The 25,724-nt window shown below is 48.4% G+C and overlaps 10 protein-coding genes across 10 annotated transcripts; 5 read left to right on the top strand and 5 right to left on the bottom strand.

Annotated features, from left to right (window-relative positions):
- Positions 1-332: 332 nt before the first annotated feature.
- Positions 333-2,822, top strand: N7447_009356 (uncharacterized protein; the record flags this gene model as incomplete). Its single annotated transcript, XM_057233618.1, has 4 exons — positions 333-348; positions 579-2,107; positions 2,163-2,315; positions 2,436-2,822. The coding sequence occupies 4 exons, from the start codon at positions 333-335 to the stop codon at positions 2,820-2,822; spliced, it is 2,085 nt and encodes a 694-aa protein (XP_057083160.1).
- A 161-nt stretch (positions 2,823-2,983) lies between these two features.
- N7447_009355 (uncharacterized protein) lies at positions 2,984-4,969 on the bottom strand (the record flags this gene model as incomplete). Its single annotated transcript, XM_057233617.1, has 4 exons — positions 2,984-3,600; positions 3,668-4,122; positions 4,352-4,722; positions 4,778-4,969. The coding sequence occupies 4 exons, from the start codon at positions 4,967-4,969 to the stop codon at positions 2,984-2,986; spliced, it is 1,635 nt and encodes a 544-aa protein (XP_057083159.1).
- A 1,214-nt stretch (positions 4,970-6,183) lies between these two features.
- N7447_009354 (fungal specific transcription factor domain-containing protein) lies at positions 6,184-7,765 on the top strand (the record flags this gene model as incomplete). The annotated part of the gene is made up of 2 exons (XM_057233616.1): positions 6,184-6,600; positions 6,653-7,765. The coding sequence occupies 2 exons, from the start codon at positions 6,184-6,186 to the stop codon at positions 7,763-7,765; spliced, it is 1,530 nt and encodes a 509-aa protein (XP_057083158.1).
- A 328-nt stretch (positions 7,766-8,093) lies between these two features.
- On the bottom strand, positions 8,094-9,905 carry N7447_009353 (uncharacterized protein; the record flags this gene model as incomplete). The annotated part of the gene is made up of 3 exons (XM_057233615.1): positions 8,094-8,589; positions 8,645-9,503; positions 9,563-9,905. 3 exons carry the CDS (start codon positions 9,903-9,905, stop codon positions 8,094-8,096), a joined length of 1,698 nt encoding a protein of 565 aa, XP_057083157.1.
- A 384-nt stretch (positions 9,906-10,289) lies between these two features.
- On the top strand, positions 10,290-12,656 carry N7447_009352 (acyl-CoA dehydrogenase/oxidase; the record flags this gene model as incomplete). Its single annotated transcript, XM_057233614.1, has 6 exons — positions 10,290-11,074; positions 11,142-11,892; positions 11,946-12,027; positions 12,108-12,248; positions 12,307-12,442; positions 12,497-12,656. The coding sequence occupies 6 exons, from the start codon at positions 10,290-10,292 to the stop codon at positions 12,654-12,656; spliced, it is 2,055 nt and encodes a 684-aa protein (XP_057083156.1).
- A 982-nt stretch (positions 12,657-13,638) lies between these two features.
- Positions 13,639-14,131, top strand: N7447_009351 (uncharacterized protein; the record flags this gene model as incomplete). The annotated part of the gene is made up of 2 exons (XM_057233613.1): positions 13,639-13,855; positions 13,920-14,131. The coding sequence occupies 2 exons, from the start codon at positions 13,639-13,641 to the stop codon at positions 14,129-14,131; spliced, it is 429 nt and encodes a 142-aa protein (XP_057083155.1).
- Positions 14,132-14,885: 754 nt separating this feature from the next.
- N7447_009350 (NAD(P)-dependent oxidoreductase) lies at positions 14,886-15,919 on the bottom strand (the record flags this gene model as incomplete). Its single annotated transcript, XM_057233612.1, has 2 exons — positions 14,886-15,644; positions 15,713-15,919. 2 exons carry the CDS (start codon positions 15,917-15,919, stop codon positions 14,886-14,888), a joined length of 966 nt encoding a protein of 321 aa, XP_057083154.1.
- Positions 15,920-16,550: 631 nt separating this feature from the next.
- Positions 16,551-17,464, top strand: N7447_009349 (N-acyl homoserine lactonase family protein; the record flags this gene model as incomplete). Its single annotated transcript, XM_057233611.1, has 2 exons — positions 16,551-16,971; positions 17,028-17,464. The coding sequence occupies 2 exons, from the start codon at positions 16,551-16,553 to the stop codon at positions 17,462-17,464; spliced, it is 858 nt and encodes a 285-aa protein (XP_057083153.1).
- Positions 17,465-18,773: 1,309 nt separating this feature from the next.
- On the bottom strand, positions 18,774-20,780 carry N7447_009348 (putative MFS peptide transporter; the record flags this gene model as incomplete). The annotated part of the gene is made up of 4 exons (XM_057233610.1): positions 18,774-19,474; positions 19,564-20,346; positions 20,410-20,715; positions 20,777-20,780. 4 exons carry the CDS (start codon positions 20,778-20,780, stop codon positions 18,774-18,776), a joined length of 1,794 nt encoding a protein of 597 aa, XP_057083152.1.
- Positions 20,781-22,635: 1,855 nt separating this feature from the next.
- Positions 22,636-25,454, bottom strand: N7447_009347 (ankyrin-2; the record flags this gene model as incomplete). The annotated part of the gene is made up of 8 exons (XM_057233609.1): positions 22,636-22,797; positions 22,848-22,973; positions 23,030-23,059; positions 23,113-23,193; positions 23,246-23,545; positions 23,594-23,910; positions 23,968-24,167; positions 24,223-25,454. The coding sequence occupies 8 exons, from the start codon at positions 25,452-25,454 to the stop codon at positions 22,636-22,638; spliced, it is 2,448 nt and encodes an 815-aa protein (XP_057083151.1).
- Between the last annotated feature and the right edge of the window lie 270 nt (positions 25,455-25,724).

Here is a 25,724-nt window from a genome sequence, read left to right as displayed (position 1 = left end):
ACTGACCCTTCTCCCAGTTTTGAGGTTCATTAGGTTTCCCTCTCTCCTGTTTCTTTCCCCAGTGGTTTCTGTTCCAAATGACTGCTGTTTCGCCAAGTTTCCCAGATGAAACGGATGCTCCTCGAGCGGTAGATGTAGGGGGGCACCCCACTACTGGAAGAGACAAACGATTCGCTTGCAGTATCTGCCAACACCAATTTAGCAGAAAAGAGCATTTGCAACGACATAAAAATATCCGTAAGTAACTCCGATGCTAATAATGTTCATAATGCAAAGCCTCTAATACGCGCTAGACTACGGACATAAGCCTTATCGTTGCACGTTATGCACCTATGCCTGCCGTCGAAAGTACTAGATCCGAAGCTACCAATTTTCCGCGGCATACTTGTACATCGTCGATCCTGACATTCTATCTAGGGACCTGCTGAGACGGCACCGTAATATCTCCCACAACGGTTTGACCGCTCACACCGGACCACGTTTGAAATCTACAGTACCATTGGTCCATGAAAACGGTAAGATACCCTTAGACCCATGATGGCTGTCTGGGATAAGATAGCTGAAACCCCCCCCCATAGTATATTTGCATGAGACTGAGGATACGCGAGCTCCAGTTTCTATCGCTGAACGAACAGGGCAGCGGACAGAGCAGAGGACAAGCTACGACCCGTTACCGCCGGCAAGTGTGGACGATAGCCCTTCAGAGTCTATTGATGGAAACACTTATGTTGGTCAGGAGTCAAGACTTGATTTTGCCAACAACCCAGCCTTGTTCCTTTCGCCCCATTTGCCATCATTCGAGCGGGATCCCAACACCACCACATCGGAGAGAGAGCCAAACAGGCCCGCACCACCTCCGCGCGCATCCCCAACTACAGAGTGGAATACAACATGGGACAGAAACTATGTACGCCAAGACCGACCATTTAGTCTTGCAGACAGGATGTCGCGCATGTGGTCACCGCAAGCCGAAGCCCATTATAATGATGCGTATACAGCGACATTTCCGAAGATTAGCGATGAGGATTGGCTCTGGCTGTCTGGCCAACTATCTGAAGTTTATGTTCCTCGGCATCCAAGTAATGTCAGGTATGAGCTGCCTTCGCGAAGTGCACTGTCACGCTACCTGTACAGGTTCTTGAATGAATTCCATCCACATTACCCAATCGTCCACTCGCAGACCTTATCGATCAGAGATATGGCGCCCGAACTGACTCTAGCAATGGCCACCGTCGGCTGCCAGTATTGTCTGGAGTCTCGTGAGGCTAAGAGGATGTTCGATCTTACTCGGGACGTTATTTTGGAGAAAGTCGATCGCCGTCAAATTGGGTACGATAGTGCCCAATTAGGGTGGGCACCGCCAGTGCAGGCCTCGGAAGATCAAGTGCCGGGGGACCGGTTTTCCTTCCTCTCTCAAAACCACAGACTGCAGCTCGGGGCGTGCCAGGAATGTCATGCCTATGCTTTGATTGAAACCATGCAGGCCCTCTTTTATCTTATGGTCGTGGCATCGTGGGGCGAGGTAAACCAAGGGCGCTCAAGGGATATCGCAACCATCCAAAGTCTTCTTGCTCTGCTAATGCAACAGCAAGGGTTATCGGAAAGAGCCTGTAGTCTATGCTCGTGGGAGAGTTGGATCCGCCACGAGAGTGCCAGGCGCACGAAGCTGGCGATCTTTTGCATTTTTGGCCTGCGTGCCATATCTACAAACGTGCCATCAGCAACGCTTCTCGCAGATATCCGTCTCCAACTACCCTGTCAAGCAGCGGAATGGCAAGCACTGAATGCTGAGAGCTGGGAAATGATTCATCGAGAGTCCGAAAGACCTCTTATGTTCCATGATCACTTCGAGCTTCTATTTCAGTCAGATGGAGATGTTCCCTCTTGCTCCACTCTAGGAAGCCACATCATGATCCATGCAATTTTGCAACACATTTTCTACCTGCATCAAGTCACGCAGGTGAATGATCTCCGAGGCCAGGGCTCCGTGGAGCAACTCCTCTCAGTTCAACGAGCCCTGAAGCGGTGGAGGTCCAGCTGTGAGCAAGATACAGAATCGTCACTCGATCCTCTCGTCCAAAGTGGGCCGATTGTCAGCAACTCGGTGGTGAGAAGGGGCTGGTCCGTCTGGCTAAGCCACGAAGCTAGCTAATTCACTCTAGGCTTTGTATCGCCTCGCATATATCCGACTACTCGTCAACATTGGCCCCGCTCGCTCCTTGATCGAACAGGATGAAACAATAATTATTGGTCGTCTGAAAAGTCTTCCTCCTCTATCCAGGAACCCTTTACTGACAATGGCCGCCCGGCAAGCGGTCTGCTCCCCCTTTTCCAAACTCCCCCTTTCTCATGTCATTAAGTGTCTTCTACATTTTTAGTCTCCGCACCCAAATTTTACTTTGAGGTACATAAAAAAAGCTAACTCGACTTCTCAGATGGCTGCACTTCTCGCCCCCTTGGAACAAGGGATCTTCCTCATTGGCCAGGAACGCAACTGGTCCGTGGTCCATGCTATCTGTTCACTAGAATACGCGTATATATTGACCGAATTCCTACGTCTTACCGCTGCACATGAGTTGACTTCACCGCTGGATTCCGATGAACACGATGTTCTTGTCGGGATAAAAGAGGTCTTGCTGGAGGTTGAGAAATGTTTGCCCAACGGAAATCTTGCTGGTTTTCATAATGCACCTAAGTTTTTAGCCGGCAAGGTAGCTCTTGCATGGGCAACTATCCTCCAAAGTGCACGAACGTGGAAGATTGTGGATCTAGTAAGGCGTGTTCTTCTACAATTAGCGGAGTCGACAGACATTGGGGGTTAAGACTACATATGATCACGCCGAGGGCAAATTTGGAAAGAATCTAGTTGATGATGCACATTCCAAAGCTTCTCTTGTTTTTGCCACTTTTGGCTTCCAAATGTAAACATTTAGGCAATATCCTGTTCCTCATGTTTGTGGCTAGAAAACAATATAGGAAGCCTTCAAAGCGTATATATAAACAGCGGTGATTTGTCACCCATAGCCATCAGCTCGGAACCCGAATACCGCTCCTTGATATCATCTTCCGACATACTTGCTCTCTTCTTGTTCTGTAGATAATAATGCAAATCCAACACCAAAGCCACGATTAAGCTTGTACCGGCCAGAGCGACAGACAAGCCAAATCCTGTATGATACGCCGGACCCTCCTCATCAATATACATAAAGCTACCAACGATGCCTCCAATATTTCCGACGCATATGTTGAAAGCCAGTCCGATTGACCGTTGGCTTGACGTTGGCAGATTGCTCGACGACCACGCCGATGTCGCTGGGTGGGTGGGGTAGAGTCCCATGCAGACGAAGATGATCGAGAAGAGGGCCACGCCGGTATTTTCACCAAGCTTTCCATCGAGAGACAGAATGATACTATATCCGGTTGTGACCATAGCAAGGGGGGCCACGACAAACGGCATGCGCCAGTGAAAGCGGTCGGAAAGAAGGGAAAAGCACACGGCGGAGATGGCGCCGACGACGTAAGGAGGCACCGTCATAAATTGTGCGTTGGTATTGCTGAACCCCATAGCCTTGGTTATCGTGGGAAGTGTAAATTTCGTGCCTGGGGATTTTGTCAGTATCATCCTATATGCTAGTATCCTATGAACTTCGCGAAGGTCACGACGAACCGTATGAGCAAGCCGTCTGACATAGGAGAATGTACCCAAAGCAATACATCTTCCAATTCGTGAGAACGGCAAACAGGTCCTTCAGTCGATGCTTTTTATTGACAATCTCTTGGTCCGTCTCTTCAAACGCACCACCGTCCTTGATAAACAGCTGCAGTTCAAGGTATCTGATCTCATCCGCGTCCAGCCATCTCAACGACAATGCTGGCGTATCAATAAGGAGGAAGAATGAGGCAACGCCTACCACAACGGTTGCAAGTCCTTCGAGCACGAAGATCCACCGCCAGCCCTCATATCCGCCCACACCGTCCATTTTCACAATCCCAGCAGCCAGTAAGCCTGAGAAGGCACCTGAAAGTGCACTTGCACAATAAAAACAGGCTAATCGGGTGGAGAGTTGTTGTGGCATGTACCAAAAGGAGCATAAGTAAACTGCACCAGGGAAAAATCCGGATCTGTTCAATTGGCAAAGTCTGTCAGTATAGAAATCTCCATCGTTATCGGGACATAGCAAAGGATTGGACATCTCCACAGGACGGCAAGTCAAACCTAGAATATTCGAGGTGCTAGCATCTATCGAACAAAAGTAGGCAATGTAGACCCGATATCCTAGGTAGTATGCTCGCGTATGGGGTATGTCCTAGCTTTTGCTGTCCCGCTATATAGTTGGGATTCATAACGCACTCAAAGACTCCAAGAAGGATTCGGGTAACCATTAAGCCGGCGAAGTTCCGCACGACACCAGTTAACGTCATCACAATACCCCAGGTGACAATCAGGATCCCTAGATAGACACTGGGTCGCTGGAGGCGCTTGAGCAACATATTGCTTGGGATCTCTGAGTTGATTAGTCCTTGGCTCGACAGGCAAGGAACATCAGACATACCCAGTAAGATGTATGGGATGAAGAAGACACTGAGTGCCACATTCCACTGAATTCCATCCAGCCTGAGATCTTCCAACAGCCCTTCGATCTTCGCATTGCCGATATTCGCTCGGTCGATGTGAGATAGAAGGTACAGCAAAGCCAGCATGGGGATCAAGCGAATATCAATCTAATGAGTCAGCCAACAATCGCTACTGGGATTTATGCGCACCCCAAAATCGAACCTTTCGTGTGATTCGTTTCCTGCGCTCTGCGGAAAAGTTCATGTAGAAATCCTCATCGGCTGGATCCAACCCAAGAACACGGATGTTCTCTATGGTGACGATTCTAGGGACGCTCTCCCGATGAACGCACTTGGGTTCCTTCTGGTCTTCCACGGCCACAGCATGGTGACTCGTGGTTGTTTCGTCCGACATATCACAGCAATGAACCAAGGCAAAGATATAAAATAACAATTTTGTAGTTGTGCGTACCCCGCTTCTTAGAGTGGCTCAGATATAGATATTTATATGGCCTAAGGCTTGGCGGTAGCAGTGGATAACGTATAGCTCGCTGACGTGGTGGCGAGGTAAGATTGGGGAAACACCGAGCCGTCCCGAGGGGACAAACCATGCGGAATACAGCGCAGCATTTCTTTTATCTTATTCGGTTCTATGTTCTAGGTTTGGCTAGACCTCTTGAGTGTACAGGGTGGAATCCTTGAAGATTCTCGGTTCCACTCTGAGCGGCAATCTGACTGTTGGCGAGGGTGATGGCGTGTGATTTATATATACTGATCCTTGCTAGAATGGTAGTTTGTGTATTAGGCAGTGATGGTCCCTAGTCCTCCCCAAAGTGAACCAGGATATATCATCGAGTGACGTTTCTCGGGTTAGACTAAACTTCGCCATGGTTGTGCTTTAGAGAGATCTATAAGTAGATGCCCATTCACTACCGGAACACAATTTGGATACCATGGCCTTCCCACCCATCAAATTGAGTTTGGCCTTGGGGTTGTAAATAATCAATCTCAACACAAGAAAGTAAAATAAAAAAATCGAAAAAAGAAAAGAAATAAATTTCCCCAAAGGCCCACATAGTGTGGGGAAGAGGATCGCGGGGAATGAAGGTCGGGGGTAAGCGAATTGGGGTGGACGGTCCCTCGTCTTCCAGCGTTGTTTTCTCTTTCCCTTCCCGGCTTCACATTGGATCAAACACTCCAAGGCTTCACATGCAGACGGATACCATTAGAATCATGGGTCTTCTCCACGAATGCGGCTATTGCTTGGCCAACAACATTTGTTGTGGGGTTAGTGCCCCGGAACACTATTGCCGTACATGTCAAGAATGGGGCATTCAATGTCCACCAGTGGACAAAATCATCCAGTAAGTGGACAACCATTTGTGGTCCGTCGACGGGGAACGGAATGTACAATTTTGACACTAAATAAAAGAGCCACAGAGACGACCACCCAGGACATTGTTTCTAAAGATTATTGGTCGATGTTTGGAGGTACGTGTAATGTTTGAAATGAGGCCCAATGAGGCCCCAGCGCAAAGGCTTTTCCATAATTAACAGTGACAAGATAGCGGTGAAATTTACGATGCCCAGGTCACCTTCCAAGCTCCTTTTCCATATCCTGTCCCTTGGATGAGGCCTTTGGACAACATCATCACTACAACCGAACAGATACTGGGGACGAAGATCCTGGAGCCTGTGCGGTGTTCTTCTCTGCTTCCAGCCTACATCACAGAAATTCCAGATTTGACTCCACCAGAAGACATTGCTTACTTGGTGCGGAAAGGTGTGTTCGATATCCCGGACGTGGCCCTTCGCAATGAGCTGCTTGTGACATTTGTGCGTAACGTTCATCCTTATATGCCTTTGTTGGATATCAGTCCATTTATCGATGCTATTGAAAGCAATGGCAGGCGTGGCAAAGTCAGTCTATTGTTGTTTCACGCGGTCATGTTCTCGAGTGCTGCTTTCATCGAGCCCGGGAACCGGAACTCCGACTGGCTTGTGTCACGAAAACAACACCGACAGGGGTTCTATGAGAAGGCGAAGGTACCCAAATAAATCCCTCTTACCTCAACCTCATCTCATCATTCTATCGCAGATCCTATATAACTTCGATATTGAGACAGACCGGATTGTCTTGATTCAGGTAGCATTGCTTCTCACATACTGGCACGAAGCCCCCGACGACCCGAAAGACGCCCGCTATTGGCTTGAGATTGGACTATCTTGCGCGATTACAATTGGTCTGAACTGCGAACCGGATCCGACACTGACACCGGCAATGCAACGCTTGCGTAGACGGCTATGGTGGTGCCTATACACGCGTGACCAACTAGTTGCATTCACCTTGCGACAGCTCCCGATGATCAGGGGCGACGTTCAAAATTTGTCATTACTCACACTAAATGACTTTGAGTTTCTCGATCCTATCCGCTCGGGGACAGACGTTACCAATCATCTCGGCTTCAAAATGGCTCGAAGCACGCACTATCAAAAACAGTGGTCGCAGATCTTTATCGAGAAGACGAAATTCTGTACCATCATCAGCCACGTAATTGCGGTGGATTGCTCGACCATGTTGGCCGATTGCGACCAACTTCAAGCATGTGATATGAAATTGGATAGCTGGAATGCGGCCCTTCCGATAGGAGTTCAATACCAACCACCGACATATCTAGAGATCTCAGAGGCGGAGAGTTCCCTCTTGGCATACCAAGCATGGCTACGAATCCTCTTTCTGGCAGCAAAATGTCTCCTGTGCCGCCTTCAACGGCCCAAACGTGGGGAGATAATTTCGAAAAGGGCGCTCCTACTGGACGTTGCCGACGTCCAGACCCAGGATACCATCCAAGGTATCACAAATATCACCGAGAGTCTGGACAGCACCGACTCAATTCATTATCTACCAACTACGGCAGTGGCCTTGCTACTACCAGTGGTTACTATCCATGTCCTTAATATTCGATCTGGAAATACGGATCTGTGGACAGCCGGGTTTCGTTCCTTCCATTGCTGCTTGAAAGCACTGAAAAGGATGGGAAAGATTTATATGATCGCTGAGACGGTCGCTCACTTCCTGGAGTCTGCTATTTGCGGCGACTCTTTGGGACATAAGGTGATCGAGATCTGGCCTAGAGCACCATGGTTGTTTGAGAAAGTCTTGACGAATAACGAGTTACGGTGCCTTCGCCGCACAATCGGCTATGAATAGTGTTAAGGAGCTGTGCCGGGTGTTTGAAAACCAGTGCAGCGTAACCAAACCTTGAAGATCCAGCCTTTCCACCATCCGTGGAAAAAGAACTTGACTTCTACAACCCCAAGTAGTAAATGCTCACACGGGAGTTATTTATATCAGCGCGGCAGCCACCGTCAGCGAGCAAGTTTTTAATCCAGAAACCACAACACTAAAAGAATGCTACGTTGAATTTACGAAATACTAGTGGTTATTACCTGTAAATAGTGGGTTTCTTAGTTAAACGTGTGTAAAAATTGAATCTGCTATAGGTTTATGGTGTGAGGCGCTTGGCACGATGGCCACCTTAAATCCGGGCCCTCGAGCTCTTTCTCCACATTTGGACCTCCGGATCACTGTGATAGTCCTTGTGAAAGAACCGTGGCCCTAGAATCTTCTTTTGCACCTTGCCCGTGGCCGATTTGGGGAGCTCTTCGCTGAGGATACGCAACAGCGTTGGCATCTTGTACCCTGCCAAATGACTGCGAAGATCGGCCCGCAATGTATCCAAGGTCAGTCTCTTGTCGCGGTGCTTGGCGGATAGGCAGACGACAGCAGCCACCCTCTCTCCAAATTCCTCATCTGGAACCCCCACTACCATTACCTCGGAGATATACTCTAAACCCAGTATCTCTCGCTCGATGTCGAGGGCAGATATTTTGTAGCCACCAGACTTGATAATATCCACCGATGCACGACCTAAAATCGTGTAGTATGGGCCCTCCTTTCGGACCACGTCCCCGGTTTGGAAGAAGCCCTCAGGATCATGTGAGGTGGCCGTTTCTTTTTCGTCGAAGAGGTATCTATCTTACCGTCAGACCAAGTCAAGAAATGTAGCATCGGAACAGGTAGATGTACTTGGAGAACATGTATGGCCCTTTCACCATCAAGAGGCCCTCGCCAGAGATCTTGGCTGATACACCAGGCTCGAGCCGCCCGACACTATTTGCGGGTGTACCCACCGGATTAAGATCCACCTTGAAGATTGACCCGATTTCAGTTGCACCATACCGAGTCAGAACAGGCCTTCCACCCATTAGTTCCGTCCAAAATTGCTGCACGGGACCGGGTAGTGCAGACGTCCCACAGAGGAGGATACGGAGCTTTCGTGCCCCCTGGATATAGCTCGCTTGCTCCTGGGGAGGTAGGAGGGCAATTACATCTTCGAAATGCTGCTTTAGTCGTGAGTATAACGTGGGGACGCCGGAGAATACTGTAAGGCCGCCTTGACGCCATCGCTCCCATGTCCAAGCGGCATCGAAACTACTGCTGCGGAACTCAACACATGCGCCAGAGACCAGAAACGGAAGCTGAGTAATGCCGATACCGGTAGCGTGGTGGACAGGGAGCATGTGCTGCACCACATCTTGATCAGTGATTCGATAATGATCTGCTACCAATTCTGCGTTCTCCAAGAGCTGACCACGTCGCTGGACCACGCCCTTTGGGGGACCCGTAGTACCAGAAGTGAAAATGACCAAGCCTGCTTGGTTGGGATTTGAAAATTGGCCTGCAGAGAGCACGATATCCTGGGTGATGAAATCGGACGAATTTAGCCTTGTGGTGATCGACAGCTGCGGAATTTGAGACTCGGGTCCAGGGAGGGGAATTTTAGCCGTTGGCGAGGCCAGGTTCGAGGTATCATTCGATGCCAGAATGGCAACACATCTCGCCTTGCGTAGGTAGTAGGATGTTTCCGCCGCTGGTAACTTCACGGCTTTATTTTGTTATCCCGCGTTAGTCTGATTCATCTGTGATATGGTGAAAGGTACGGACCAATTGGAACCACGGCTGCGCCAGCGGCTAAGATCGCAAAGAACCCAACTGTGTACGCGTAGGATCCAGGCGCTATGAGGGCGATGTATGTTTCAGTGTCTTCCTCAAGTTGGTGCCGGATCTTGACATCCAGTAATTCAAGCAGTCCTTTGCGTACACTCAACACATCCGACAGTAGCTGCAGGTAGGTTTTCTCTATGCCACCACGGATGTCCCGTATCGCAATTGGGGGAGGGGAGCGGCTGGCCAGTCGTAAAAGTCTATGGAAAAGTGGTGTATTCGGAAGCACGTTATCTCCACGGTGGGGAGGAACAAAGGATGTTCTGTCTCCAGACATTGCCATTGTTGCCGCAAATCGAGTTAGGAAGGTTGTCACTTTTCTTCGCTTCAGTCTGAGCTCGACCTCTGACTAAAAATTATCGAAACGAGCTCGAAGCAAGCTTATGAAGCCGCCTTTTTCAATATCATTTCCCCAATGCAAGGCCGTTCCCGAACCCCGGGTTTTCCCCAACGCCTTTCCCCAACCTCGGCCAGATTATTCCCCAAAATAGAATCAGACGACGTGTAACAGTTGATTCTTATAAGTCCTCAAGAACTGCTAACCCCTGGAGCTCCCATACCAATGACTTTTGAAGTGTTCCTCGTTTTGTGCCATATTGTGGGAGGATTTTGAATGAATTCTTCACCGACCTTTTTCTAAGGCAACCTCTTCACTTCAATCGGCATCATGACCACCTTTCCCGATAATCTGCGCCCCAGTGAGCCAAACGGCCCCAGCATCTTGCAGAAAGAAAGAACAAACTCCCAAGTTAGCGTGGCAGAAATAGGGAACCATCTCTATGCTCATAATGGGTTCCTTGCGCGGCAATCTCGGGTGCTTGCTATCCTTTTGGAGGAGCCTCTTTTCAGCAAATCACAACAACCGCAGTTGTCGCGCATCGATCGCTTCAAACTGGCAGTTGCGCGCGGAAAATTGATCCGTCGGCTCCAAGATGTCCATCAGTGGAGCTTGGAGGACTACAAAATGGCCCACTACCTTGTGGATGAACCGACTCCGTACCACCTTCACATGCAGATGTTCCGCACAACCATCTTGGAACAAGCCAGTGATGCGCAGAAGGCTTTGTGGCTACCTAAGATTGAAAGCTGGGATATCATTGGCGCGTACGCGCAGACGGAGCTTGGTCATGGCAGTAATGTCCAAGGGATAGAGCTCCAGGCTCGTTGGGACCCGAATGAGAGGGGCTTTGTGCTTCATAGTCCTACCCTGACTGCCAGTAAGTGGTGGAACGGTAGCCTCGGTCGGATGGCCAACCACGCGGTCGTCATGGCCAGGTTGCTTCTACCGCAGCCCGCCGGCGGTTACGTTTCCCAAGGCCCGCAGGCGTTCATTGTCCAGGTTAGGGATCTCAAAACCCACCTTCCCTTGGATGGTGTCATCATTGGAGACATTGGAGCCAAGTACGGGTACAATACAATGGACAATGCATACATGCTGTTTAACAATTTTCGGTGAGCGCATCGTTCCGCTGAAGCATATTACTCCACGGACAGGTTCACCCTGACTTACGCTTCTCAGAATCCCCCACTCCGCCTTGTTATGTCGTTATGTACATCTTGATCCAAACACAGGGGTTTTTACCAAGCCAGAGAGGCCAATGACAGTGTACGGATCAATGACAAACGTCCGTGCCAATATAGTCCACGATGCGGGGCTGGCCTTAGCCCGGGCTGTCACGGTAGCAGTCCGTTATACCGCGGTCCGACAACAGTTCCGAGACCGAGACTCGCCGGATCCCAACAGTAGTGAGCTCTCTGTCCTCGATTACCCGACGGTACAGGTCCGAATTTTACCGCTTCTGGCTGCCGCATTTGCACTCCACTATACCGGACGGGCGATGTACGAGAGCTATCATCGAGCACGCGAAGAGATTGAACAAGGGAACTTCCAAGGTTTGGCCCATATGCACAGTCTCTCATCAGGACTGAAGAGCCTATGCACAGCAATGACAGCAGATGGCATCGAGGTCTGTCGACGTTCAATGGGAGGCCACGGCTTTGGTGGAGGTAGTGGTCTCATCCAGCTCAACAACGACTATATGGCAAAAACCACGGTCGAAGGTGATAACTGGATGATCACACAGCAATCCGCCTCTTACCTAATCAAAAAAATGGCACTTGCTGTTAAGACGCTGGACAACCCGTCCACGGACGAGATGGATGCACAGTTCAAGACTTTCCTCAAGCACCGCGGAGAGGCTAGGACCTTCGATATCTTGGGAAATGACGAAGATATCTGCGCCAGCTTTCAGTGGAAGGCAACCTCCCAGGTATGTTGATCAATGTAGATCTTTGGCCCCAGGACTGCCACTCACGAAGTTAGGCCTATGAGGTATACAACGAGAGAGTTGTCAAGAAAAAGCGCTGGAATGATATTCTACTTCAGCTCCACCACCTCAGCCAGGGTATGTCCTACTCTTTGAACATACATGTACTTGAGGGATCTGTACGCTGTCACCCTGACCGAAGTTGCTGACCTTAACAGCGCATGCCCAACTCTTCCTAGTCAAAACTTTCTTTGACTCTTTGAGCTCATGTCGCGATATGTCACCGCCAGTGAGGGGAGTTCTTCTAGACCTTTTCCGTCTTTTAGCCCTGACGATAATGAAATCTGAGAGCTACGATTGTAAGTGGCCTTCACATTGTATCTATACCCGAGATTGAAGACCTGACGGCTGCTCCAGTCCTTCGCTTTGGTGCAGCCTCCCCAGCCTGTCTCGACGCCTTGCCCGCCAGGATACAGTGTCTGATGGCCCAGATTCGGCCTCACGCGGTTAATCTCGTTGATGCTTGGATGATACCTGATTATCTTCTGGACAGGTAAGTCTTCTTTCGTTTCTTTACCTCTGCCTAGGTGCTTGCTGACTGATGAAGCGCATTGGGTCGTTCTGATGGACGGGTGTACGAGGATTTATTCAATCGTGCTCATCGTCTGAATCCATTGAACAAGATGACCTTTAACCCTAACTATCGGGATGACGAGATTGTCAAGGGCACTCAAGACAGTGGGCTAGCCATTCTATCCAAAATCTGATCATGAAGGAATTTAAACAGAAAGCGGATCGCCAGGTCTGGAAATAGAATTTATATAATGCTTGGGGGCTTTTGCATTTCAATTCCGATCTCAGTCAATCATAAGATATGAATTTAGGTACAGAGAGAGTGCGGCCAGGGAGGACAGCTTCAGGGAGGATAGCTCTAACTAAATGAGGTGTGACGTCATCCCTTTCCTGCGTGCCATGCCGGTTGAGATGGATGCAGGTTGATTGTTTCCTACAGTATAGCACATCTCACAACACATGTTTTCAACGGGTGTTCGTATACCCTGCATTCTACGACAAGCCTTTATATTATATGAGATAACAGGAAAGGTTTAATTTTCGTTTCCAGCCTGACTTTCAGCACATTCTTAATGAAATTATGGATAGTATCTTAAACTGTCAATTCATGGTATTTGCTCGTTCGAGGAATTATTCAACGAAAACTAAAAGGGACGTAAGTATGATGTGTGAAGCGGCCAAATTTATGCGACAGACTTGGTCGGAACTTGGTCTGGTGGATAGGAGGGACAGGGCGCATTTGTATCATTGAGCCTCATATGCTAACAAACAGAAGAACTCTGTGTTTAGGTCCTTGAAACTTGTGATGATAGGCAATGCTCGTTGGTCAATTTAGATGAGCGTGGCTTGTATCATCTCCATTGCATCACAGAGCCCCATTGCCTCGGTTATGCCAACTGAGGAAATATATCTATTGTTTCCCGTTCTGTAGCTCCAATCAACACCTCATGCATCCACGGCCCTGGAAGTTCCGCGTGAAACAAAACCCGAAGGCTGCATTGGAGATGCCTGGGAGGGGAACATTGGGGAACCGAAACCTTGGGGAACCGAAGTCTTGGGGTAATATTTGGAGAAGACCGTGGGGACTACTTATAGGCAGCCCTGCAACAGCTCAATGAGCCTGAATCAACGCTCGTCTCTCTTCATTCTATTACTGAAACATCTGTATTCATTATCATGGCAAACAATCAGGAACTCAAGCCTCTACACGATACCCTATTCTCCGAAGGCCTTCAGGTCCGCCGCGCGGTTGTCGGAGACGAATACGTCGATAGAGCCATAAAGAATGGATCCAGCGAGTTTGCGTACCCCAGTCAGGAGCTGGTGACGGAATGGTGCTGGGGACATGTCTGGACGAGGCCTGGCCTTGAGAGGAAGCAGAGAAGTCTTCTCAGTAAGCACATCTACCAACCCAGACAGTCTTGAGCCAATGGCGCTAATTACTGCAATGCGTACAGATATAGGCATGCTGATTGCATTGAAATCGTGGCCGGAATTAGGCATTCACACCCGAGGCGCAATAAATAACGGTTTGACCGAGAAAGAGATTAGTGAGGCTGTGCTGCAGGCGACTATCTACTGCGGTGTGCCGGCTGGGGTTGAGGCGATGAAGGTGACGGAAAAGGCTATATTGGACATGATAGAGAAGGGGGAATATAAACGCTCATGATTATCTATCTGGGAGCTGGGTGATTGAATGTTAAGAGAGAGAAAATGCTAAATTGATTCTCTCTTCGGAGTTCGCCTATATCAATCTACCGGTTTGCCTATGCAAAATAGATAGACTTAGATGGCTCCTCCAGTTCATTCTGCAAAGAGAGTCCAATGTAGTGTTGACATACAACGCGACCAACAGGTTATCGCCGTACCAACTGGGGCATGGGCCAATCAAATCGTCAAACTCTCGGATTCCTGGCTAGATTTAAAAAAAGAATTTCTGATGAACATATTAGGTTGTTTAACGCGACAGTCTGGCAGTCCGGCCTTGGGCCCTCGTACTATGACAACAATGGTGTCGTTTTCTTGTATGATTCCTGTAGGTACTTAGCGAAAAATGCCAATTCACTAGCCAAGGAACCACACTGTCAATTGAAACTGAGGCAGGGGGAGGCTACAGAGATGAAGATTGAGAGGGGAGTGACAAGTTAGGAAAGGAGATGGAGGGTGCACTCCGTGGCAGTCATTATATATTTCCCATGTATGGATTTACGGGTTACAGGGATGGGTTGATTCCATGCTGTCCACAAATAAGCCTCTGTATACTCTCTGGGACCCCTGTGTGATCCCAACTCGGCGTTTGGCTTCGAGTCCTTGCTTCAGCTCGATGAAGCGCCTGCATAGTCATAGGAAACTAGTTAGACTGCAACAGGGTAATTCAACTTTGATCCATTCAGTGGTTGATACTTAATGAATAAACTATATACCTAACCTCCAAATCTCGCCCTCCACTTCTCATCCCCGCCAATAAACCTATATACAACCCTCGAGTCCCGACCCCGACAATTCGGGTCCTCCGCCGCGGCCGTATACGTCTCGAGCGCCTTTTCCCCAAGCACTAAATTCGCACCCACACCCGTCGCCAACTCCACTGCAAGCCCAAAGTCCTTCTTCATCAACTCCACCTTAAATCCACCCTCATACCCCTTGCTGGCGGGCGCCTTGGTCACAACTCCAGGACAAGGATTATAGTCCGCACAGATCGCATTCGCCGCAGTCCCAGCACCGATGACATCATTGAGTACGCGCGGGTCAAGACCAGCGCGGATCCCCATATTGAGAGACTCCGAGCTTGCGATCGCAATTAGGCCAGAGAGGTAATTGTTGCACAGTTTCGCAGCAAGACCGGATCCTGGGCCGCCGCAGGGGATCATCTTGGTTCCCATGAGACGCAGCAATTTGCTCATACACGGGAGATTCTCGTCGGTTACCGCGCAGCCGAGGAAGAACGCGATGGTACCGGCTTTGGCTCCGAGAGTGCCACCGCTGACTGGGGCGTCATAGAAGGAGGTTGTTGGGTGGTGGGTTGCTATGTAGTTTCTGACGCTGAGGCTTGTGGCGATGTCGATTGTTGAGCAGTCGATGAGGAGTTTGTTGTGGAGGGGTGCGGCTGTGACGCCGGTTTCCGGGGTGAGATATACGGAATTGACATGTTTCCCTTCCGGGACCATGGAGAGCATGATTGTCTATTGTTTCAGGAGGGTGATGATGAGCGTGAGTCATTTCCTTTTGATGAATGTAGTCTGGGGCATACCGAATTCTCTGTTACATCCTTCGGTGATACGCTGCGTATGACCTTGCCTGGATATCTGCTCACTAGGTCATCAATTGGAGCGCTTGAAATATCATATACGAAGATGCGGCTCTCATTAGGGAGATTGGTCGCGAGATGTTCGACCATGTGCTTTCCCATGGCTCCAAGGCCAATGAAGCCGACTTTGTTGAAATCGCGTGTAGTCATGGTGGTTTTTAATCGACTATATTGAAGTTAATCGTTTCTTTCGCAGCAAAAGAGACTACTTCTTTATTTATACAAATTCCCTGCCAAGATGGCGGGCATTTCACTTTTACTTGGGGTTAAGGCAGATTGTTGGGGAAGTTGGGGAAGACAGCCAGTCAATGGTCGACGACAAATGTGAAGGAAACTCGGTTCGGTTGTATAATTCCCTAGCTCGATTACTCATTTTTTATTTAACGAGGTGAAATTACGCAAGCCGCCCTACCGAGGTAAGATGGCCATCAACAAGAGGCGTTTTATTGGCGTCATTGGGGAAGGGCATTGGGGAATTCATGCATGAGCTTGTTCACACTGATACCCCCACAATTCGGAATTTATGGAAGCCTTTACTACCGACGATGACGATTCGGCGAAGTGGCCGCGCTTCAACGAAATACCACAACTTTACGGGATTCATTACAATATTGGCCTGGAGTGCATGGATGAACGGCTTATAAATAACCACTGTGATATCCAGGATCGACCAGAAAAAACGCTGCAAGTCACCCTCAGCTGCTACCCCAGACTGCTAATATCTCATCCCATTAAAGATGACTCTTCTCCCGCACTCATGCATGCCCGATGGCTCTAAACTATGGGTATTCTCCCCAAGCGCTTGTGGTCTACCAACTCAATACAAACAGATCTCGTACAGATCCTAGACCTCGGAAGTCTCGACAGCGATGCCTCGGGCGTTCTTTACGGAGCGAACGTCTTCCCAGCCCATTTACCACCGCAGCAACACGAGCGAAGGTCACTCGTCATGTTTGCCGCACTCATCCAGCATCCCTCCGCGGGTCTTATTCTGTTCGACACCGGGTCATGCGAAGACACAATTGCAAATTGGGACCATGGTATGACTGAATGTGTGCCTCGGGTCTGGCAGAAAGAGATCAACAGTTTGCCCGCAGCCATTGAAGCAACGGGCGCCGGATCCATCAAAGATGTGAAAAGAATCATTCTCAGTCATTTGCATTTTGATCATGCTGGGGGTCTTGAACATTTTCTAGACAAAGGTAATCAGATATCTGCACCTGGGCGCGGAAACTCGAGAAACTGACTCTGAGCATAGATGTTGAGATCTGGGTCCACGAAGCGGAGTTCAAAAACGCCTTCTGGACAGCCGCAACGGGCATAGAACCATCACTCTATGCCAAGAGCTATCTTGACGTCTCACGCCTTAAGTGGCGCACCTTCTCAGAGGATCATTTCCAGATATTTCCCGGAATAACACTCCATCGTTGTCCCGGACACACAGACGGGAGTGTCGTGATGGAGCTGCAGATGCAACACAGTGGCACAAGCATATTGACTGCTGATTTATTCCATGTTAAAGAGAATTACGAGGATACGCGGCCAGCAGGTAGGTTGATGAGGGATTATAATGCATGGTGGAGGAGCAGGCAATTTGTTAAAAATTTGGTGGAGAGAACAGGCGCACGGGTCCTACTTGGCCATGAACCGAGTTATGCCAAGGCATTTAAGGAAAGCCCCGAGTATCTAGAGTAGATCATGGGACTACTGATGGTCCGAACCCGGCCAGAAGGGCCCATCGCTGAGGCACGCATAGACTATACTAGCTCCGCTCAACGATAGGCTTTAAACCCTTGACTTACCTTTCTCCAACAGTCAGCAAAAGTGCGACTTTTCACATAGTTCAAACCCATGCTAGTAAACCCAGAGTAGCTGATCGGGGAGGATGTATGAATAACTGCTACCGAACTCAAGTCTGAAGACTTATACGACAGATCGACATATATATGGCAGAATCATCCCTCGGTGGACTAATCCTTTTCGCAATGACTATTTTTCCTGGTTAGGAGATGGCGTCCAGATAGGTTAGAGATAGGCCCTTTGGTTGATAGTTTCTTAACGAAAGTTCCTTCTCTGTTTACTAAAGGAATGTGCCTACATCCTATTCTAGGCTACTGTAATACACAGCACGAGCTAGGCACTTCTAAAGGGGATTTTAGCATTCTTATTTCTAGCTATTTATCTTCGTACTTATCCAGTCTTCCATAAAACAAAATTGAAGATTCGTCACTACAGGAGCAAGTATCGCCTTTAACCCAACGCTGGCCGTGCTACACATCCATGATGTGTGTCCCGTATGACATCTGTTCTTGGTGAGCATGAGATAGTCCATGTCTGCCTGTGACCAACTCGGCGTTCATGTATCCGCTTGACTAGAGTAAGATGAACGGTGATCATGCCATCTAGGGGTATCCTCACCATGATCCGAGCCCCTCTCATTACACACTCACCCGTCTTACCCTTGGTCGCACGACTACAAAGTGGCGAACGGTTGCTTCCCCGCTGGGCTAGACCAAATCATTGCCCGGTATGCCCATTCGGCGTGTAGCCTAAGTACAGCTGATGAGACGGGAAGCACTATTGTCCACATTATATGGTCGTATGTACCAGGCTGTGTGGCAGACAATCATGATGTAAGGAATTAACAGTGGGTTAGTGATGGCTTCTGGCGAGAAGCAGTGTGAGAATACTCATCCAGGCGATGCTATATATAATATTCCGCTTCTCCGGGTAGTGTGCATTTTGAGAAATGAAAACAACCCATTATGCGATGCTTGCATGTATTCCCGTTAGTGCTGGAGTCAGTTACCAGCTCACCGTTCTAGGCAGCAGCATCACTATACATTTCCATTTGAAGAGAAGGTCTATCAGAATTCAAGCATTCTTCCATAAATATTTCAATAGTCAAGCCAAGTAAATAATGTTTGAAAATATATTCATTCTCATCGAGGAAACAAAACAAGGAGTGCCCCGCTCCAATCCTTACGCTGTTAGACAATGAAATTCAAACTTCCCTCTTGGGTGATACTTGCTCCACCTCAAACTGAGAAGAATCAACAGTATCGGCAAAGTAGTTCTCAGAATTCATATGTTTGAATCTGAACCAGAAAATAACAGTCTGAATTGCCAGGGCAACGGCAGGACCACCCCAAATATAGATCAGCCATGGGTCCGCAATCGCCGGGATGAGAATTTCACCAAGAGCGCTAGATAGGGCAGTCATGAAGAGGAAAATAGCAACGACGATTCCCTTCATACTCTTTGGGGCGCGGGCATAGGCCACCTCGTACGCCGTGACATTGGCGAAACATTCACTTATAGCGCTGAGAGAGGTATTGGGAATCTGCCACCAGATACTGATATCGGCCACCTCATCACAGGTTGATGCATGACTGCCACACGGTGACAGCTGGTACACTTTCCATTGGACGAGTGCGCCCACTATGCCGCCTATAATGGCAATAACGAACCCGATTGTCATGCGGGTGATGGGACCGGGCTTCAATTTGCGTCGCTCCAGGAATGGGTAGATCACAAAAGTCAGAATTGGAATGGCGACAATAAGTGTCAGCGGGTTGAAGTTGTTGAGGACGTCGTTGGGGGCTCCGTTTGTGATCATTGATGCACCTTGATTCGTGGAGACTGAGCCGATACCCCCGTCGTTTAGGTTGTAGATAGGGAAAAACCAGAAGATGTCGCACGCCTCTGTTAATGAACACAAGTGTTAGGAATATACGTGAGGGACTTGCTTCGAAGGAAAGTGGAATGATCTCGGGTGGGAGGGATTATCATACCAACTGTTTTCGCAACTTTCAACACTGAGATATCCGTCCAACTAACTTCGATCCCCTTACTGCGAAGGCTTGCGGGTTTTGCTGAATCCCAGAAGTCTTTGCGCCAGAATTGGAATTTGTTCTGTACAAGAGCAGTCCATCCGATTTTGAAGGCTTCGGCGAGCTCCCTGTTTCCACTGGGAGGTTGCTTCTTGGTCCTTTTATAGACAGCCAGCAGGAGGAGTGGAAGTAAGAAGTAAATGATACCCGGTAGCAGATAGGCTAGCCAAAACCCAACATACTTTTCCGCGTACGTTGTCGCCAGCATGAAGAAAGCACCAATGTTCACAAACATGTAGAACAGCAGCATGGTCCGAGTATTTGTCGTTTCTGGGTCGACGATGACGGTCTCACCCGACTTCAGAGTCTTAAGGTATGGCGTTTGGGATTTATGCTGATCCAGAACAGTCGGCGAGATGTTCGGCTTGAAGATACCTGCACCGACGGCAAGAAGCAGGAGGCCAATAACGAACGGCGGAGCCGCGTGAGCTTTGCCTTGCTGGAGAACAGAGGGGATCGCGCCGACAATCTGGATAATGTGGGCAACACCGCAGATAGCAACACCAACCACAATGGCCTTATACCGCCCGACATGAGTATCTGCCCAGTAACCACCGAAGATAGGGACGATATAGGCCAAGAACTTGAATAGTAGCACCAAACCAGTACTGGCCTGCAGTCCCCATCCAAGAGCTCCGGCTGTCTTTTGGGTTCCGCGCGGAGGAGCACCAGCTCCATTGCCACCTGTGTGTATTATACTTCGTCAGAAAAATGACCCGGCACTTAATAATCGAAAAGTTGCCTCACCTTCGGGTAATGGGAATTGGACAAAGTTAGAGAAGAGTGTCTGTGCTCCATAGTAGGACGCACGCTCGGCAAACTCAACGAGACAAAGAGCAAAGCCGACCAACGGTAGATTGGCGGCCACTTTGCGAAGTGTTTGGTCTTCTTCTTTGGTAGGAGCGATGAACTCTTCATCGTAGGGTTCCTCAGATTCCTGCGATGTCTGCAAGACATTCCCCCCTAACCCTTCGCCCAAATGCAGCGACTTCACCTCGCTCACCCCATGGGCTGCGCCCACCGAGGTGTCCGTAATAATGGGCTCAGTATTGCCTGATAATTTCCATCGGGTCAGTTTGGCATAATCATTGAGGAGTCAGTCTGTTCGACATACCCATTGAGAAATAAAAACAGCTAGTAGACCGATGTTTGGTTGTAAATGGAAACGATCAACTATAAGTACAGAACACCAACACAGAAACTTTGGCCAAGCGCAAATTTCCTACTTCAATCGCGTGATCGCCATGCTTGAATTTAATTCGAACTTTAATCTTGTCCGCAGCTTTTCCCGTTAAGACAAAATATTTTCAGGAGACTGGGGTATGACAGCACAGCATGGTGGGGAGGAATGACGAATTGGCATGGGAATGTAACACTGATAACCTCTCACACCCAATAACATCCACGACAGCGCTCGAGGATTTTTCCCATCCGTCGGCCACTCCGTTGAGATCATCATAGCTCCAGATTCGCAATTTCGAGACATGGAGACCGTCTCGCCTCCCCGCCTCTAGGCGCAGGTGAAATACATAGTACAGATGCCCTGTATGCACAGTTGTCTGGCCACTCGGAACAGTCACATTGAAAATGATTTTTTTACCGTTAAGCTTCAGTCCTGAAGATGCCAAGCTGGGAGGCTAGTCGGCCTTTTATTCCTTGCGGAAACAACGAATAGGGTTTGCTTTGAGCGCAAAGATAAACAAAGTGGGGACTGCTTTGCGGCGAGCGCTTTGGCTCCAAATTTAACCCAGAGCACGGCACTAAAGCTACACATACGCACGTATGTAGACTACCTTCCTAGGCCGCTTCTCTAAAGAAGCGATCATCAGGTCTTCTTGATACTATTGTATTATTAAGTTAGTTTGTATTACCGAATACACCATCTATTCCTTTGGGTATCTATGTAAAGGTTATACAGAGAGGTAGGCAAAACGTGACCTTCAAATTTACAAAGCCAAGGCGAGTAATGTATTGTTGCATTCTTCCAGCTTGGTAGGATAGGGGCTAGCTCACAATGACGGATGGTGCTATACGAGTGCGAATCCACGCGATATGGCGCGTGCGATACGCTCCTCGGGTGCTTTGTGGATGCTTTTTTCGGTGAGCATATTGTTAAGAACAAAGCAAATCATGGCAGGGCAAAATAAACGTCCTGGGAAATGGATTTATGGTTTTTTTGGAAAGACCCTAGGTTGACCAACAAGTTGGCCGCTATCTTCTCGGTCTCTAGACTTGACTTCTCACCCCTGACCCACTCATCATACTGCTGTGTAGAAAGAATGTCAAAAAAAAAATAAACAAAACAAAAATATACAACAGCATGTCTAAGGTGGTAGTCACCTAGCGCTCACGGTTCGGGCGTGGGCGGCTCGCAGCTCTATTCAAGACACTCAGGGCAGATATTCACCCACCTGAATATTCCTCACTCGAATATTTAGCCCGTATAGCAAAAGGCACGATGCTTATTATGGCAAAAAAAAGAGCTACAAGTATTCTCCGTTTTTATCTCTCTATCCTCGAAAATATTTCGTGTTCTAGGATCATTCTCAAGTTTGTCGAATGTATTGGATCTAGATCCATTTCATAGCTAGGAGGGTATGTATGGTCACTCCAATCAAATAGTATATGCATCGAATTCGGCCTAGGTGCCGATTCTTCGCCTATTGTTTTTCCTCGTAATGAGTATGCCGAGGTGGCCTTGCACTTTTGCGTTTTTCGCGGCTCGACAGTTCCCTCGTTACTTAATTAATTTATCGATCACCTTTGTAGGTATTGCGACAGATATTGTAAGATATGATATTTCACTTACGCGTGCAACGAACTGGCTAGTGACCATAATAGCAACATTGTAGCCATGGTTGTGCGTGGTTCTCCTACATCGTGTATAAAAACCTAAAGTAATAAAGAACCCTTCGTCGAATCATTGATCCCCACTAAACCGAGGCGAAATAATTAACATAAAGGTTTCCTATCTCAAGACCCTTTTTTCCCGAGAGTCGAAAACATTGCTGATCGTCGCTGTGGAGAAAAATCTCGTCGCTGTGGAGAAAAACCTCGTCGCTGTCCATTCTCAAGATCTTGCTGTGGCTGGCGTCTTGTTAGACGATTAAATCTATGCTCTATACTGTCCTCCAGCTGTATATTTTGTTAATAACGGATAAAGTTTTAAGGTAGTTTAGACTAACATCACTGTTGTGCTTGAAAATCAACCATACGGCCAGTGTCAGCAACGTAGTGGACACGGCAAAAAGGATATAAAACCACCAAGGTGGGTTGGACGCCAAGATATCGACGTTCATACCAAAAAGACTCTGTATCCACGTTAGATATTTGTCTTGTACAGCGATATATAAACTGAGATCTATACCGCGATGAACATTAGTGGGAGAAAAACAAACTGGCAACAAAACTCGTCAGCAACTGATGCAGTCGACAGTACTTTCAACCTACCGTAATCCAACTAAGGCGCTTCATACTCTTGTTTGTCGATGCTGACTTCTGTGCTTCTGAGATTGATGTAAGATTGAACTCCTATTACAAGTTAGTTGATATAATTCTTAGAGCTGGAATGTATTCTTGATACTAATTGAATAAGATCCTTGGAAGTTTCCATAAGAGCTTTCAACCCTTCTGAATAAACCTCTTCTAGTCTGTTGATTTGATCTTGAAATATTACCATCGCTTTTTTCCTCTCTTCGCTTCCTGTAGATCCGTTGTCACGGAGGACAACCAATGACTGACTGTCGTACTCGTTCTGAAATGCCATGAGCTCAGCAATTTGCTTGTTGCAGCTCCTTCGTAGCAGATCCCACAGTTGGGCATCGCCTAGTAGGTCTCGAATTAAGCGCGGGCTTCTTCCATTCGCTCTTAGCAACTCCGTACGCTGTTTGATGGTTAATGGGAGCCTTATCGCGAACGAAATTTCTCTCACTTTTATTGCCAAACGACTTTCTGCCGCCTGAAAGGTATTGTCCCACTCTTGTAGGAGTTGCTGAACCAAGGGAGCGAAAAGATCAGCGGCGCGAGAGGGCACTTGTGCATGTTCGGACGTGCTGAAATATATTTTAGATTCTAGAGCACTTTCCGAAGCCGTTATATCCTGACGCTTGGTCATTATCCATAGGATTCCATAAGTCTTTTCGAGCCCCCGTATATCCAAATCGGAGGTCTCAGACAATCTAGGCCAGTTATAGTTGGAGGGGATAGGCAGTGCAATTGCACGAGTAGTGAAGCGGCATTCAAAAAAGCCTTCACGTATTAATATAGGAGTCGCCGAATATGGACTGTATCAAAGAAGACACTTACAATCTTTTTTTGGAACTTGAGTCAAAGTAGCTCGACTGGGTGCTTTACTAGGCTGGACTCTCCATAATGGACCTGCCCCTTTCACTCGTCGACCAATAAGAAGCTCAGGTGGGGACTGCTGTTGCACTTGCACTCTACGCCACCAGCGATAATAGAAACCAGTCGAGGAATGCAAAAAGGGAAATCCATCTGCAAGGATACTACCTCAGAGCAGTATAAGCCCTGGACTGTCAACAATAGATTAAGGGTACGTACAAAATACGCCTGGAGCCAATGCTTGCTCCCATAAAATCATCAGTCCTTGCAGCAAATTCCTTAACCTCCTGAGAAAGAGGATAGCCCCTGCTCGTAATGTCACTTTCCGACATCTTCCTAATAGTCGTGGTGTTGCCGATGGTCATTTCAAGGTGGCCCGGAGAACCGGGCAAGAGGGTCCTCCATGTGGAAGCCTTCACAAAGCTTTGATTGTCAGTGCTTCTTGAAAGAAGTAGTAGCGCAATTCGATAGTCCCCCCTTTGAGCCGCAAGTTCAAGTGGATTTAAATCGCTGAAATCTCTTATGTTGGTAATAGCACCTTTTTTGAGAAGTTGAGTAACAGCGGATATAGAGCCTGCCTCTACCGCAATATGTAGCGGCGTCCGCCCCTCGCTATGATCCCGCGAGTTGATATCTGCGCCTTTCTCAAGAAGTAGTTTCACGGTTTCGGGGCTCCCACTCCATGCAGCCGCCTGCAGAGCACTTCCGTACTCGCCTCCTTGAGCATTGACATCTGCGCCTTCCTCAAGAAGTAGTTTTACGATTTCGGGGCTCCCACTCCATGCAGCCGCCTGCAGAGCACTTCCGTACTCGCCTCCTTGAGCATTGACATCTGCGCCTTCCTCAAGAAGTAGTTTCACGATTTCGGGGCGCTTCTGCCATGCGGCAGCGGCGGCCTGGAGGGTATTTCCATACCTACCACCTTGAGCGTTGACGTCCGCGCCTTTTTCCAGAAATAACTTCACAAAATTAGGGTACCCTTCCGATGCGGCGGCCTGGAGAGCATTTCCGTACTCGCCTCCTTGAGCATTGATATCTGCGCCTTCTTCAAGAAGTAATTTAACGATTTTGGGGTTCCCTGTTGATACGGCGGCCTGGAGGGCATTTCCGTATTCTCCTCCTTGAGCATTGACGTCTGCACCTTTCTCAAGAAGTAGTTTCACGGTTTCGAGGTTCCCCTTCCATACTGCGGCCTGGAGGGCATTTCCGTACTCGCCTCCTTGAGCATTGACATCTGCGCCTTTTTCAAGAAGTAGTTTCACAATTTCGGGGCGCTGCGTCCATGAAGCAGCGGCGGCCTGGAGGGTGTTTCCATACCTACCACCTTGAGCGTTGACATCCGCGCCGTTCTCAAGAAATAGTAGCACTTTGTCTTCCTTCCCTGCAGTTGCAGCCTCATAGAGGTCCATTGACCACTGCCAGTTTTGCCAATCGTTCTTGGGGCGAGCCATGCGTTATGGTGATATGGAAAGGGGCAATGCGAGGGTTCTTATCGAGAATCTGGATGGTAAATGCAATTCTAGTATTGTGCATATACCGTGAGAACCAGTATGGCCGGAATCGATCGAAAAGGAGACAGCTTGATGGTCTCGTATATCTACCTATGACGGGTACAAGTAGACCTCTCAGGGGGTAGCTATAGGGGGATTGTCGGTGATAAGTGAAGCTTTCCCAGCGGTGATGTGAGCTTTTAGCATATCAACTTATGCCATGCACGAGGA

This window comes from Penicillium robsamsonii (assembly GCF_028829455.1).
Source record: "Penicillium robsamsonii strain IBT 29466 chromosome Unknown utg000005l_segment0_segment0, whole genome shotgun sequence".
Classification (NCBI taxonomy): Eukaryota; Fungi; Ascomycota; class Eurotiomycetes; order Eurotiales; family Aspergillaceae; genus Penicillium; species Penicillium robsamsonii.
The sequence above is the reverse complement of the archived record's forward strand: the minus strand, read 5'-3'. Positions and strand labels throughout refer to the sequence as shown.